The sequence below is a fragment of the Polypterus senegalus genome, chromosome 2 (assembly GCF_016835505.1).
Source record: "Polypterus senegalus isolate Bchr_013 chromosome 2, ASM1683550v1, whole genome shotgun sequence".
Classification (NCBI taxonomy): domain Eukaryota; kingdom Metazoa; phylum Chordata; class Cladistia; order Polypteriformes; family Polypteridae; genus Polypterus; species Polypterus senegalus.
In genome coordinates, this window is record NC_053155.1 from 189681087 (window position 1) to 189698655 (window position 17569).

General features: G+C 35.9%; 1 protein-coding gene across 1 annotated transcript in view; it reads right to left on the reverse strand.

Moving 5' to 3' along the window:
* Positions 1–17245, reverse strand: part of grpr (gastrin-releasing peptide receptor) — a 115318-nt gene extending 98073 nt beyond the window's left edge. Inside the window, exon 1 of the mRNA XM_039745066.1 lies at positions 16322–17245. Within this exon, the coding sequence (XP_039601000.1) occupies positions 16322–16743 (422 nt within the window). The 5' untranslated portion in view covers positions 16744–17245. The remainder of the gene's footprint in view (positions 1–16321) is intronic.
* Between the last annotated feature and the right edge of the window lie 324 nt (positions 17246–17569).

A 17569-nucleotide genomic window follows, 5' to 3' on the forward strand; every position in this document is an offset into this window, starting at 1 on the left:
TACTTTTTTTAGTTCATATTCACAGCTCAAAAATCCAGTAGCAGAATTATATTTCAAAATTTTTGCCCCCCTTTTTTCAATGTTTCTCTCTCTCTCAAAACAGATAGTTGAAATATTACATTCTTTTTGTTCTTAACATTAGCAATATCATACATATTGGTTACCAGGCATTATTCCTGCTCTGCATCCAAACCTGTTGGGGGAGGCTCCAGGTTTCGAGCCATCCTGCTCTGGATAAACAGCTTTAGATAATGTATATATAGTTCTTGTTGTTTCTTTGTTCAATCTCTCCTTTCAGGTCTTATGAGGTACGTTTTTCTTTTAATGGCATGGTTTCATGCTTTGTCAACACTATTCTCACAATTTGTATGGAAAGAGGTGAAAAAACTTCAGGAGTTAATTTACTGTAAGAGTTTGTTCATTTCGCACCATAGATTGTAAGCACTCTCAATCCAATTAAAGTCTTAACGATTGTCCATATTCAAAAGAAATGTGCACTGTATAAAAATATATATTAAATTCTGACATGATTCATTATGCTCTCCATCCATTTTTCTATGCATGCTTTTTCATGAATGAGTCATCAAGAAGCAGAATCTAGCCCTGACTTGAATTAAATATCTTTAGTGACTTTTTTATTTTAGGCTTTTGAAAAATGAATGTGTGAGTTTGCAGACAGGAAGTGCATATTATGTTGAAGTGACAACATTTTGCCATTGGCACATCCAATCCTATTCATAATGAAAATATTTGTGTTGCTTTTTGTGCAAAGCTTTGAGCCTTTAATCCAATTTCTGTTATTACTACTTTTACTTTCTCCCAAATAGCTTTTTCAGGGAGCATTCTTAACCACTAACAATTTTAAGTGGATTATTTTGTGTTGATATCTACCTTGATCTGACTGTCCAAAAAGGAAAGGAAATTGATGGATACTGAAAATTTTCCTCTAAACTCCGAAAGTGAGTTTGAGTTCTGTTCATTTATTAAATCCAAAGCCAAAATGTGCATAGTCTGGTTTTATATTTGCTTACTTTGCAAAAGTTCAAATTGTTCATGCCTAGTAATCTAGGGCAGGGTTCTTTTTACATCATTAACTTCCGATTTTACATTTTTGTGTTAATCTGAATTTCTTTAAAGGAAAATAACATTACCTGTAAAAAGAACATCTGCCTAAAACATGGCCAATATGTTTTCATTGGCACTCAAAGAATTTAGTTTTAATCTGCAGGCACTGATGTTCATGTGACCAAAACAGCAGCTGGCATTTCACCGGATTTCTTCCAAATATCCAAAGAGTGATGTATATTTTCTCAGCCAGCCTTGAAGATCCAACTAGTCCAACTAGCACACTCTTATTACTAACACCTTCACCTGACTTGTTACAACCTCCACAAAACAAACTGACAAGAAAAAGAAATCAACATAAAACTGGTAAATATACCCAGTAATGATCTTTATGACATTACCTAGAAAATAATAAACATTAAAAGATCATCCTAGCATTCTTAAACTGGTTATCTGTTGTGGCCATAAAGATGATCGATGTACAATTTACTTTTTTGCTTAAACCTCAGCAACAGAGTTGAATTAGTAGGAACCTGATTATTAATCTGAGGAATATGAATTTGGGAACAAAGAGACCAAATTCTATTAAATGCTCCCTTATTCTAAGGTAGCAGTACTTTGGAATAAAGAAACTACTAGGAGTTCTTCCCTACATCTGTGTTATATTTGGTGAACTAACTGGTGAAATCTGTCATATTCTCTCCAACTTCCAATTGAGAGTGCAGCAATAAAAAGTAAAATGTGGGATCTTTGAAGTACCACAGAACTCCCTGACTCACAATAATAAATAATTTAAGATGCTTTTGCTAACTGAATGATGTCAGATACATGCAAGGATATGCTATCAATATTGGAAAAGGTCGTACAGTATAAATGTGATATCAGATAAAATCTCTTGAAAACAGGGTTTTCAGTCATCCAATATGGTTTTTCCTACTCCTACCCAAAACTGCACCTACATGGACAATGAAGAAAAAGAACATTTAAGCATACAGTGCCAATTGCGAAAATAACTTAGTTCTAGTGTAAAGCTTTGGGAGAATTTCAGTTAAAAAAAGGCCTGCATCATTGTTACGATTTGGCCAGAATCTCTTTTCTATTTGAATCAACGTCTACTACTTGAAAAAGATCGTTCAAATATAGCACTACAGTTACTATAATAATCATTGCAAATATTTTCTTACAACCGCATGTGTTGCTAACATATTCATATTATTTGATCCAGATACTTTTTATTAAAAAGTCATCATAGTTTCCACTACATGAATCAGTAGTTCTTGGCATTTCTTAATTCCTTAATTTCCACATGCTAAAAAAGCTTTATGGAAGCCGTTGAGAATTTTAAAGACATGGACGAGGGCCACACATACTCTTCTCTATACAAGACTTTATAGGATTGACTTCTATAGGGGTTCATTGGAGCCGAGAGAAAGAAAGGGAGAGAAGATGTGCAAATGTGAGCCTGTTGCTGTGCAAACTGATACTTCTCAGTTGGTGTAGAAGTCAGATACTTGCTTACTCACTTGGACAAAAAAAAAGTTCTCCTTTAGTGCAACTGGATAAGCTTGATTTGGAGGCTGTGGGTTTGTGACCAGCATCTCTATGTACAGAAGTAAAACAGAGAGAAGCAGAGCACTGAGTCACTTATTGTCCCTGACAATCCCCTTAATACTGCCAGAGTAGGACTTATTAAACATTCTAAGATGCTTTTCCTAACTGAAAGATGTCAGATGCATGTAGGGATATGCTACCAGTTCTTGAAAAGGTAATACACTAGAAATGTGATATTATCTATTGAAGACAAGGTTTTCAGTCATCCCATATTATTCTCCCTACTCCTATCCAAAACTGTATATTCAATAATAACATTTTTTAACAGTTCCCATTACCAAAATAACTATGTTTCAGTGAGTAGATTTAGGAGAATTTCAGTTAAAAAAAGGTATGATTCAAGACAAAGTGACAATTCCTTTATAGTATCAGAGTAAGACTTGCCCTTGCCCTTTAGTCTCAAAATGCTTTTGATTTCTCTTCTCTCCACATCTTCTAGAGCTGGTCATCTCTTTCGTAGTGTGTCAATGAGTACAGATTTGACTGCTCTCACTAGCACATTATAGAGTCTAAGAATAAGAAGGATAATGGCTACAAATGCAAAAACTCAGCCTTCCAGACAGAAATTCACACCCAGGGTGGTAGGGCCATAATGCAGTTGCATTAACCTCTAGGCTACTGAGCTGCGAACAGAAAAAAAAAAAAATATTATCAGTAATTGTGGGGGATGGAGATGGCTGTCATGGCAAGTTCTGTTCTTAAATTTCAAAATCAATTAACCACAGATGATGACTTCAGAACAGGAAAGCGGTTTTGAAGAAGACGTGTAAACAAATGTGCACTGCAGTACAATATGAAATGAGTATATACATTAATATGCAAAACGGATCAGTCTAATGTTTTACTTATGAGTGACAGAGATTATATTTAGGATATGAGGAAACTCAAAGGCAAATACAGACAAGTGTTAATAAACTAAATAGTGATATACATTTATCAAGATGGAGTAGGGTGAAACAAAGCTTTAAATGGCTCGATGGTCTTTGGTTGGTCTCCTAATATTCTTACATTTCATTTAAATGCTACAAAATTCTCTTTTTACATTTTAGCCTTTCCTTTTAATACATTCAGATGATCTACTAGCATGAAGCTCTTTCTTATCCAAGCTTCTGGCAATAGCCTGCATTAAAAGGCAAGGAAGCAAATGATGTCATTGACGTGCAAGACTTAAAAATGAAATATAAACATAATCTATACTAATAAAAGGCAAAGCCCTCACTGACTGACTCACTCATCACTAATTCTCCAACATACCGTGTGGGTGGAAGGCTGAAATTTGGCAGGCTCATTCCTTACAGCTTACTTACAAAAGCTGGGCAGGTTTCATTTCGAAATTCTACGCGTAATGGTCATAACTGGAACCTATTTTTCTCCATATACTGTAAAGGAGTTCAGCTCGATGGCCGTGGGGGGCGGAGTTTCATGTAACATCATCATGCCTCCCACATAATCACGTGAACTGACTGTGAGTATGTAGAAAACAAGGAACAGCTCCAGAAAGCGCTGAAGAAAACATGCATTATACAATTGAGTAGGCAGCGAAACAATAAGAAGCGAGCGAGTGACACACACAAGTATATTCATAAGTGCAGCTATTGCGGAAACAAAGCACAGTGTAAACCGTAAATTTAAATTAAGTTTATAGACACGATCCCACTGCAGTTTGTCATGCACAGTAACGCATACAAGCATATTCATGACTGCAGCTACTTCGGAAACAAAGCACGGTGTAAACCTAAAGTTTAAATTAAGTTCATAGACAGGTTGCCGCTGGCGTTTGTCATGCCCACGACTAATGCGGGATACAAGTTTAATGAGAGGACGCAGGGTATAAACGACAGTTTTGATCACTTTGTAACTAATTTTAAAATTGCTGGTGAAGGGCTGTGCTTATGCAAATTCCGAGAGACTGTGTTTGTGAGGGGATTGACAGTTGAGGATGGTGGGGGAGTGACGTCATCCTCTCCCCGCCCATTCACCTCATTTCGCTCTGAGCTGAGCTCCGCAGCTAACGCAGTCTTGCGGAAGCAACTTTGTCACGCTGCCACCAAATACTCACAGAAAAATCCACAAGTTAATACACACGCTGTCTCTAGAGTTTCTCCACACTCTGAATCCTCCAGGCACTACTTACAAAAGGTTACATTGGCAATCGTGTTACGTTATTTTTAAAATGTTTCCTTTTCTTAGCACAAGCAGAGCTGAGAAGCTTTGATGCATGTTCTCCATAACGCGTTAAAAAATAATGCATTTAATCACACTTTGCATTCCAAGCAAAGGGGAACTTCTCTCAATGCATGATTTCCTGGTACACCAATTACATTGATGCACACATCAGAGCTACAAAAATATAAGAGTCGGAAGAAAGCGTGTTGCTAGGACTGATTGGAGAAAAATTTCATTTCAAAAGACTACCCGACGGAAGCCTTGATAAAAGCGTGGTTTTGTGCAAACTGTGCAGAAAAGGAGTTTGCATAACACCGAGGCACTTCAACCTTACGGTACCATCTAAATGCAAAACATGTTACAGCGAACACAGAAACTGTGTATGCTGTTAGCACTAGCAGTACGAGTATGAGTACCAACAAAAGGTGTCGGCAGCCCAAAACTGATAAAATGACTGGCTTCAGGACCAAAATTAGTAAGTCAACATCGGTCAAACTTACAAATTCTCTCGCAAAATGGATTGCTTTGGACTGTAGACCACTAACAGTGCTGGAAGATAGGGGGTTAGAAAATGTGCTACAGTTAGCGTCAGGTCATCCAACTTTTCAACTGCCGTGCCGAGAGACTATTTCAAGTTAAATTCAACAGCTTTATGACATTGAAAAGCAAGCAAAATTAGATGCATTACAGAAAGCGGACTTTTTGGCTCTTATTGGGGATCATTGGCCTTCCGTGAATGTTAGTAATTTTAATTACATCTAATTACAAAATGTTCAATGATCACTTTGTTTTAGCCTAATGTACAAAATAATTTTGGCTAAGGTTATTCAGAGTTTAAAGGTGAAGCTGGTCAAATTAACTTTTGCGTTTCTGCCTTATTTTTTTTAAATGAAAAACTGCACTTTATGTTGAAAATTTTCTTATTATTATTTAAAGACAATACCATTCTGAACATGTACTTAAAGTACTTAGAATAACATTTTATTTTTAAGTCTGCCCAATTTTAGCCACGGATGATGATTCTGATTTGCATTGAAATGCAGTTTAAATGCATTTTTTTCAGAAATTAAAAGAGCTTGAGTTTACAATATTCATGTCCATGTCTATTATTTAATTCTTTCGCCCACTAAAACCCTTTTAAATTAAAAAAAACATTTGCGCTTTGGGGCAAATTTATGTGTGCGATTACATGCGATGAATCAAGATTAATTAATTACAAAGCCTCTAATTAATTAGATTAATTTTTTTAATCGAGCCCCACCCCATATATATATATATGTGGATATGTATACATATGTGTATATATGTACATATATATGCATATATATATGTGTGTGTGTATGTATATATACTGTATATGTGGATGTATATGTATATATACTGTATATATGTGTGTATATGTATATATATGTTTGTGTGTGTGTGTGTGTGTGTGTGTATATATATATGTATATATATATATATATATGACAGCAACACTCATGACAATGACAATGTCAATCATGTTACGTTAATATTAGAATGTTTCCTTTTCTTTTTCATTACTTCTTTAACACACTACTTCTCCGCTGCGAAGCGCGGGTATTTTGCTAGTAACAAATAATTTTCAAATCAACTAATAAGTAATAGGAACAGTATAACAAGGGTGCTTATTACTGCTAAAAACTAACTACATGGTTTTCTGCTATTTTCTAATGAAGAGATTTAGCTCCTCCTCCTCCTACTCCTCCTCTTTCACATACCAACTGAAACTATTACTACGATTACTTAAACTATTGTTATAACTTACACTGAATATTTAAATGTGTGTCTCTAAAAATGTAATATACAGCATGCATAGTTTAACATTGGATAATCAGACATCTTAAATCATGTGTGTGGTCTAGGCTCACATATCATAGACAAAAAACACAGGCATGAAATTACTTTCCTACAGAACTCTTTTCTGGTGTAAAATTTAAACAACTACTGTTTGTCCAAATAAAAAGCTTCATTTGTTGTTTCAATGGAAAGTTTAATGCGCCATTTGTGCAGCTTGATTGCACAGATTAAAAAAAAACAGCATTTAACTATGCTTTTTTGTTCCACCGCAATTGTAAATACCCAGGTCTTTTGTCACTTTTATCTTTCCTATTAAATTCTGTGGGAAAACAAACTTTTCAATTAAATAGTACCCTTGCTGTGTGCAATGCCTTCCCTGGAGAGCACAAATACACTCTGCCCTATCTTCCTTTAAACAAACAGTACATTTGCTAGTGAGGAGAGTAAACTTGAATTCCTAACATTAATCCAATATTTCATCCAATCAAATCTTAACTTCTTTTATTTATTTGATTTGTAAAACAGTTTCATAGTGAACAGTAGCTAAATGCACTTCATACACCTTGGATTAAAATCACAAATTATTAATCTACATTTGGCAAATAAATTTCTTAAGTAATTTGTTAAGGGTCGCCCAGAAAGATGAGGGTGGAATTTAAAATCATTGTACAAGTGTCATCATTTCAAGAGATGATTCTACAGAAGAATCACTGGATTTATTTGTGCTTATGAGTATTTTCAATTGAGGGTGTTGCCTTTTCATCAGCTGCTGAACCAGAATGCAATATACTGTCTTACAAATGTATTGTTAATTTGAGCAAACCACTTAAACACTTATTTAATTCAGTATTTAGGCATGCACCGATATTATAATATGACCCTAAAATATAGTACATATCACTGTCAATATTTTTAAATAATTCAAGGTACTACTTTATCACAGACTATTTCTCAATTACTGATCCATTTGGTTAAATGCTAGGAGTAATTCAAGATGACAAATTCAACAGTTGCAATGTATAAAATTTACTGCATTCTTCACAGACATACTCATACAGGATACATACATTTTCAAACAAATAATGGTGAATATAATTTATGATCTTATGTTCTTGTAAAGCAAAATGATGTTTCAGGGCCTAGTTCTGCCGCTTTACAGCTCCAGGTGACTTGGTTCACTGTCTGAGGGGGGTTTGCATATTGTCCATATGTATGCACAGATATTTTTCTGGGTACTCTGTTTTTCCCCCAATTTCCTAAAGACATTCATGTTTTTTTTTTTTTAATTGGTACCTTGATATTTGCCTATTTTATGTGAGTGTGGTTATGTGCAAGAATTAAACAATAAATAACACAGATCTGTTAAATAAAAAATAGTAGAGAAAGTGTTTGTTTTTGTAGTGTAACGTCATGTGGTTTGAGCATACAATTACAGAATTGGGTGCTGGGCAGTAACCAACCCAGAGCAGAACATAAGGCAGGCTCTGATAGGGGTCAATTTAGGATTAAGGTGCTCTCAGGCTGCATTCCTTTAATAATGGTTAACAGAGTCTTAACCAAGTACAAATACAAAAAAGCTGGTTCCTTAATGGTACTTTAATGGGTTTTGATGCTTCTTGTTTGACTATTCCCTGAGAAAGAAGCATTTCATTAAGAGAAGGGTTCTTTGCATGTGAAATTGATTCTTCAGGCTTTGAAAAGGTTCCTAATATGGAGACAATATAAATATTTAATGTTGTGGGCAGAATGGGGCACTCCAGCTCCCCAAACCCAACAAAACAGGCATAGTGCACAAGTTAAAAGCAGTCTTTTTATTCTGTAGAAAACTCTTCACAACCGTGTTTCCCAACTCCACAGCCACAAGTACATGAAAGGCACAGCACACAATGACTCTTTCTTTCTTTCTCTTGGTCTTTGACTCCTCTGCTTCTCCCAGCAAGCTTCATCCACCTTCCACCCAACACTGGCTCATCTCTGTGAGGCTCCTTAGTTCTTGCAGCGTCCTATGGTGGCACCCACGGTACCCAACAGGGCTGAGGTAAAGAACTCCAAGTACCATGATGCCCTGTGGGAATCCAGGGCACCACTGCAACCCGTGGAAGCTGCTATCTAGCAGCTTTAGTGCCCTAAAGAAGCTGCTTTCCCCCTTCTTTCCCTTTAATGGGCAATCTGGCCAGGTTGGGCTGCCGGACATCCCTTACAATGTATACTAGGCCATGTAATAAGTTACTAACAGATCTAGAAAATCTGAATTTTCCCTGTATGCAGCAAGAGTCCTTTCAAAATAAGTAGCCCTACAGTATTTCACAAATGTTCATCTGTTCATGGTTATTTATGGAGTCTTTTACAATCTAAGTAAACTATGGTTCTTTTAAAAACCAAAAATGGTTTCCCTATGGCACTGCTCTGAAGAACCACTCTGGATTCTTTATTTGTAAGAGTCTAGGTCTATAGCATGGCCCTCTGGCAGTCCACATCTATCTTAGTACTCTGAATGCCATAGTCACTACTGAAGAATATTTCTTAGATGTAGGTAAATATCTTAAGCTTCACTATCTCATGGCCCTTCTGCCTCAGGCAACTCTGTTGTAGTCAGTCAGCCCCTTACAGTTTCTTGGTAACACTTCAGAATATGATCTATCTAGATGCATCTATTAGTCAATTACTAATAAGTAACAAGATCTTAAGGTTTACAAATCATCAACATAGAATAGAACATGTGAGAATAGGGGCTACCAAAAGTACATCTACATGCACTTACTTTTATGTAACAAGATTCAAGATTCTTTATTGGTCACATGCATAGTTATACAGGACGACACGCAGTGAAATGCATCCTGATCCGCTTATCAAAAACTGTGCAAAGTTAGAAGAATATCAGTTAGATTAACAAAAAGTCCTAGAATGAAAGATAAAAATATACTAGAACATAAATAAATAAGTAAAATTAAGTGAAATAAAGTAGAATTAAGTGTTAAGGTTTAATAGTGATTTTTGTGCAAAACCAAAGTTAGACAGGTGCATAGTTAAAGGACAGACCAATTCCAAAATAAGGCAAGGGTAGATGTCATGGTACAATTACAGTTCAGTCTAAGTATTTGGAGGGTCATGTATGAGATGGCATGTTCTGATTTAACAGTCATATGGCTTGAGGATAGAAACTCCTTCTGAGTCTCTCTGTCTTGGCCAGGATACTACAAAATCTTTTGCCTGATTTTAACAGATGATGCTAGGATGAGATGAGTCTTTGATAATCCTGAGAGCTCTGGTCCTGCATCTTCTGGTGTAAATGTCCTGCACAGATGGTAGAGCTGACCTGAAGCAGCATTCCGCTGCACGGATCACTCTCTGTAGGGCTTTACGGTCCTGAGCACAGCAGTTTCCAAACCAGGATGTAAATGTTCTGTGTCAGTGCTTGGGATGGAGGATGAGATGATGTCTTTCATTAGCCTCTCAAACACATTCATGACTACTGATGTCAGTGCAACATGTTGGTAGTCATTCAGGCACGTGGGCTTATTGTTCTTTTGAACAGAAACGACTGTGGATCTTTTGAAGCACATAGGAACCACAGACTGTGCTAGGGACTCGATTACGCTAGAAACTCAAGAGCAAAATAAAGTCTTTGTTTGGAATATATAGCAATATGTATCTTTTAAATGTATTATAGTAAGCTCTTGAAATCCCTGTTTTAAAGTTTTTCCAAAATTGAATATGATAGGTCCACTTAAATAATTATAAAATGCATATAGTTATTGTAAGTAAACAAACATGTATTTGACTTTTGTGACACAGACAAAAGACTTTTCACCTAATGTGGAGACCTCTGCCAAATTCTCAGCTCAACAGACTACTGTGTGACCATTACATACAATCTTTGCTTTCACAGGTTGTCTAAGTGAATTCACAATCTTATGGTGTTGCATTTATTGCTGACTTATTGTAATTAGAGAGTGGTTTATAGAGTCCCTTACTACACACTTACTGAACAAAAATTAATTTAAATATACATACACATATATATATGTATATATATATATATATATATGGAAGAGAAGGTCTGTGATACGGTTTGCATACCTGTAGCTCCACAAAGGGAGAAAGTGAATCACGTATCATAAAGTAGTTTTTATTCCTTAGCTTTCAACCCCTATCAGGGGTCTTCATCAGAGGATAATGCTTAGATTTACAAGGATCAAAGGCAATATATAGCAATAACTATGGGGTGGCTAGGTCCGTGTGGTCAGGGGTGGTGGTGGGGGTTTGGGAGTAAAGTCTTGTTTATTAAGAATAAGTTCTTCTTAAGTTTGCATATGCTGGATTTATGTCCAAGTGTCTGTTGATGGCGTTCTCATTTGATAACCAGGATTCAGCCAGCTCTCTAGCACTTTTATTATTGGCTTTTATTGGGTTGAAAGCTCAGGAATAAAACCTACTTTATGATACGTGATTCATTTTCTCCCTTTGTGGATCTCCAGCTACAAGTATATATACATTTGGACACACCTCCTCATTCAATGTGTTTTCTTTATTTTCATGACCATTTACAGCACTCCATCACTCTCCTTCTTGGTCAAATAGCCCTTACACAGCCTGGAGGTGTGTTTGGGGTCATTGTCCTGTTGAAAAATAAATGATCGTCCAACTAACCTGACTTCTGCACAACACAACTGCTGGTCCCAACCCCATTGATAAAGCAAGAAATTCCACTAAATAACCCTGATAAGGCACACCTGTGAAGTGAAAACCATTTCAGGTGACTACCTGTTGAAGTTCATCGAGAGAATGCCAAGAGTGTGCAAAGCAGTAATCAGTGCAAAGGGTGGCTATTTTGAAGAAACTAGAATATAAAACATGTTTTCAGTTATTTCACCTTTTTTTGTTAAGTACATAACTCCACGTGTTCATTCATAGTTTTGATGCCTTCACTGAGGATCTACCAATGTAAATGGTCATGAAAATAAAGAAAACACATTAAATGAGGAGGTGTGTCCAAACTTTTGGCCTGTACTGTATATATAATTATATATATAGTGCCTACCAAATAATACAAAGAGTACACAATACGTGTTTTGCCCCAATTTTGGGCTCATCAGGTATACACACTTTTGCTGAATGTTTGGATGAAACATTGGACGTCAGCACTGAGAGAACTTCTGGTGCTAGGGTATAGCTAGCTAGAAGTGCCACAAAGTTGGGATCATGTAGCCCTGCACCACTCCTTGGTGGCACCCTCAAAACCCAACCAGGCTGCCTTATTGGACTACAGTTCCCAGCATGCTTTGTGAAGGTTGTCTCCCCCGTCCTTCCATCACACTGGCATCCTGGCCGGGTAAAGGACCACACCCATCCCAACAGGGACACCAGCCCATGTGTGCCATCAATCACTATGCAGTATATACAGTATATATATATATATATATATATATATATATATACATATATATATATATATATATATATATATATATATATATATATATATATATATATATATATATATATATATATATATCTATATGTATAAAATCCAAAGTCTGTCTGTCTGTACTGTATGTCTGTCTGCTTTCACAAGAGAACTACTTAACAGATTTAGATTGGGTTTTTTATATAATTTGCTAGAACATTCCAGTTGCTTTTGTGACTTCTCTCATTGTGCTATGTATCATAGTTCGCTTGAGGTACCGATTTATTTGCACGGATCTGAGAGACACACAGAATGCCGAGGGAAGGAGGGCAGGGCCCTCCTCATTCACACGATAGCCTCAGGGTGAGTACCTTACCTCCGCTTAGCTAGAGATCAAGAGAACTACTTAATCGTGATTTTTTCTATAATTTTCTTGAACATTCTGGTTGATTTTGCATTTTCTCTCATCACGCTAAAAATCATAGCTCACTTGCAGGACGCTAATCCGAGACAGAGACCAAGGGGAAGGGGAATATGTGGGCGGCGCCACAGGGCATGGCTAGTATGTATGTATATATATATATATATATATATATTGATTGATTGACCTGGAGTTGCAGAAATATCTCCTTCACAGATACTTTAATGATGCAAATTAAACCACTGACTTTGTGGTATGCCATTCCAAACCTTAACTAGGAGACCAAGTCAAAGTGTTTGATAGACTCTGACATTTTTTTAGGTACAGCAAGGCTTTATGAGAGTCTGAATTACAGAATTTGGGTGTTGTACCCAAAACAGCTCCCAGTGAAAAGACTTTCAATGTGATTACTATAGAAAGTGAGGCTGAATTCAATGTGTCTGATTGGAAATAATCTATAATCTTTGTGATATAATTTACTTTTCTTTTTAAATCAGTACACCAGCAAAACACATTTTTCAGACATAAATGTTGAAAGTCCGCTTTAAAATGCTAAACAGCACATGTTAGAAAAATATCAAACATATCTTATGCAGAGTTTCCCTCAGTACTTAAAATAAATTGAAGACGGTAAAAAACAACAACAAAAAAACTCTAAAATAGCCCATTACCCAGGAAAGAGTAAAAATATAATACAAATTATATAATCAAACGTCAATAAACAATAATTCTAGTTTGTATAAGAATGAACATAAAAAAGCACATTACTTACATTTTTAGTGCTTTCTGGAAAGATGTAGACACAATAAAGCTAAAAAGTTTAAATAAGCATTTGTACGGACCGAACTCAAACATGTTAACTCCTTACTTTGAATTTTACCAAAATTACATGCAAAACAATAATAAAATAATTAAACTACTATACAGATGCATACTGCCAACTTCAAAGTTTTTCAATTTATGAATGCCAGAAAAGAAACGATGAAACATTTACAAAAATGAATTGGGAGATCTAGACCACATACTTTTCTTATTGAGATATTGTATGCAGGTAGACATACAAATTAAAAAGAAAAAACTCAGAAAACTTATTTTTAAATTGTTTTGTGTTTAATTGCTTTGTTTTATGCAATAATAGCAATGTAGAAATAGTCTTAAAAACCTCTTGGTGCATTCTGATTAGAAACAACATGACCCAACTATAATTGTTAATCTAAGTGACATTTCAATGCAGCACTGTATCTTTGTGTGCTTTATAATAGAACATTTTAAAAAAGTATCACTTCTTATTCATTTTTATTCATAGCAAATCCTAATATTTGTTCTTTCCTATGCTGGTATCCAACTTTCTACCTTTGCTTCCAGTTCCCACGCAGAACCATAAAGCAGATTAAGTTTGTTTAATAACAGAAAGATAGGACGACAGACGTTAATATTATAATTTTAGCATACACCTTTGTGCGTTTCTCAAAGTAATTGATATACTGTATGTATTCCAATTGCTGAATGCTCTTGCACAAACAGAATACAAAACAGGATATTGTTAATTCAGCATTAATATTTTTTATAAAATCTGACATTTTAGATTAAACAATGTAGAATGTTGTAAGTTTTGCAGTCTGTTAGACTCACTTTTCTTCAGGGTAATGCAAATGATGAAGATTACCTCTTAATTTATTTACAAGCTGTTTTGTCAAAGTGAATATCATTCATGATTATTCAGTTAAAACAATTACTGCACCTAGTAAAACAATATTTGTGTACATTCTAAAATGTAATATAACCTCAAACCAAGGCAAGACGCCGTCAATAGTGTGGTTAAAAAAATCATTTAGCCAACAAAGTGCTCCTACATTTTTTTTTTGAAGCAACATTTAAATTATTGTGAATCCAAGCATGAAAATAATAATTAAACACTATTTATTGAATTATTTCAAATAAATCTTAACACCCGGATGCAAGAAAATTTGGACGCTACAGGTTAACAAAGTTACAAGCTCTTTGTTAATAACCAAAGGATTTCAAAGTTTCTAAATCTGAAAGAAGCAGATTATCTCTAGCATGCAATTAAGAAGATGAATAAAGCATGTGATAAAGGAGACAGTCTAATGAGGAAAAATCACAGGAATAGTGACGCAGTCTTGTTGTAGTACATCTATGTCGAAATGCCACCTACAATATGATAAAGCTTGGTTCAGCTACTCATATTACTTATCCTTATCTGTGAACACCATTCTGTTTTAGTTAAGAAGATTACTTTTGACAAGTTCAATCCAACTGATGCCAGAACAAAAGGTCTGCAATTACTGGTAGTACTAGACATAATAATACTAAATCAAGTGAATATAAAGTCATGTACTATTGTGCATTACTTTTTATTTAATGTACCCTTTCTTGGTACTCTTTAATATTGCTCCTACACTTAGTATAGATTATTCAGATTCATACAAATTGTTTTTAGGTATTATTGTATTATCATATCATGGCTTACTGAATGCTCCTTTCAGATGTTGCTCCTGCCTTGTGCCCTAGCCTTGCTTGGATGGCTCTAGCTGCCCTGCAACCCAGCCCTAAAAAGGAAGGTTGGGGAGGTGGATGGATGGATAGTTCCCTAAGCATTGAAATAATATTTCTATAAAAATCAGTCAATACAAACTGCTAAAAAACACTGAATATATCTGAGTGAGTGTGTTACTGCATGTATATTTCAAATGACCCCATTTATTAAAAGGAAACAAATGTGAATATACAGTATTACCACGCCAAACTGAAATTCTACTGTGTGTGAAATCGTGTGTCCAAAGACCACTGAAAGTATAAATTGTGATCACACATTTAACTCTACATGCCCAGAGATTCTGAGGCCATTGTGTAACTTTACAATTTTTAAATCTCTTTATATACAACTCTGAAAACAAAAAACAATAAATATCTCCTTTTAAAAGAAGATGTTTTAAATGCATAGCTCTAGTTCATTAAGTTATCATTCTCTTTCTTTAGCATAGTAACTTTTTTAATGTTATTCACAAATTTAAGGCCCTTCTAATCAATAACCATGGACTTATTAGTGCCTCGAAGTCTATACACTCAAGGAAAATCTATATGTAGTGATCTTGTTTCACTAATGACAACCGTAATGATACAAATCGAATGACAGTGTCACTTTAGGAATCCAATTAACACAATACCTTTGATAAATGATGAGACACATGTAACTGCAAATCATCAAAGAATATAAAACATGGGATACTTTTGTAATGGAAACCAGTGCGGTCTGATGCATAAGAAAAATGAATTACGTACAGTAAAAAAAAAATTACAAGAAAATGACAGTGTGTTGAAGACTTTATATCCAAGAATAATAACAGATGGCATCTTCATGAGACCATTGTATAATCCGTTTATCGCTTGTATGGTCGAAGGAGTGCATCCATGTAACATTCTCTCTTTTGTGTTGATTCGAGTTTTCTGTTATTTGGTTATGGATAACTGCGGCAAGTCTCGTCAGCAAGACAGCGGCCAAATGCGAGAGAGCTGCAAGTAACTTCAATCGCTCTCCCGATTTCACCAACTCCTGACTTAACAACTCCCAAATAACAATAGTATATACGAATAATGTTTTTACACAGTTACATCTCCGTACACAAAGAACCCGGTGTATAGAACCAGGTTCCTTGTAGGAGTTCAATGTAAAACATGATTTTCAATAAACACTGCATACAGGAACCCTTTAAAACATTAAATACCCTCTAAATACGAAGCGTCTATAGTATATTGTGCACACTATGTGAAGTACAGGTAAACACACGGGACTCGTACAACTACCTTACCTGTCTGCAGAGAGCGCGGTGAGAGTGAACACCGACACCCCTACGGAGGTGAGCTGGATGAAAGGAATGAGTTTGCACCCTAACCGTCCGAAAAGCCAGTCGTCCGCCAGGTACCTGCTAGCATCCACTGGTGCGCAAGTGACTAATAGAAGCAGGTCTCCCAAAGCCAAGCTTGAAATGAACAGATTCGGGACATTCCTCATGGACTTCACGGTACAAAATATCTTGATGAGAGTGATATTGCCGATTAGTCCAATTAAAATGATGAGTCCGTAGACTGAGGTAATAATGACCGCTGGGTATGGCCACAGTTCGTCTGTCATCCAAGAGGAATGATTTAAAGAATTCTCATGTCCAGACAAGTTTGAAAATATTAAGTTCGCCACTTCGGGTTTGAATATAATAGTTTCTTCTAGAGACATAGTTGGATTTAGAAAAAACAAAAATAAGTTGAATGGAATTGAATGCTAATTGTTAAAACTGAAAATAACACGCTGTGGTGAATGCACGATACATGAACACGTTACAAAATATCTAATTTGTAAAAGTCACATTTTGACCGTATTTACGAGTTCCGCTTTCTCTGAAACTAATAATATCGACAAGGTGCGCTCTGCTTTTTTAATAAACGGAAGAGCTGATGTCACCTAAATGAAGTTTTTATGCTTCTCATTCAATTTTCAATCTAAGACGGAAAGCTGGCTTCTTTTCCTTCTGCTCTCGTTGTTCTTGTGCTCACATACTGACATCTCCTCTGTTAGCCACGTCTTGCAGACAGTAAGGTGGCTTTAAGCTCTGAATGTATATGAGCATCTGTGACTGCAAGCAGCTTCGCACGTCACATTCTTGTGTTCGGCGCAGTTTTGGGATGGCTAATGCAAAATGAAAAGGCAGTGACCGAAACGCGCGCGCACACACACACGCAGAAGGGGCAGAACGAACGGCACTGGAAAACTGTTCATTTTTACACTAACAGTCTTAATAACGCCAAGCACCATTTGTGTCTGAAGGTTTCGTATGCTACAGCAGTTGAAAAAAAATTAGCGCTGTTTCTGCCAGGGAAAGTACACGATCGCATACTGGCGCCCTACTCAAACTCCTCTCAAGTTACTAATAAATCACTAGCTCAGCTTAAACAGTATTTGTGAGCGTAATTGCTTGATTTCCTCTTTTCGTGTTTGCTCGTTATTTCCCTTTCATGGCTTCAAGCACAATTGCGAAAATGGCTTATTTACTTTTACAACTACA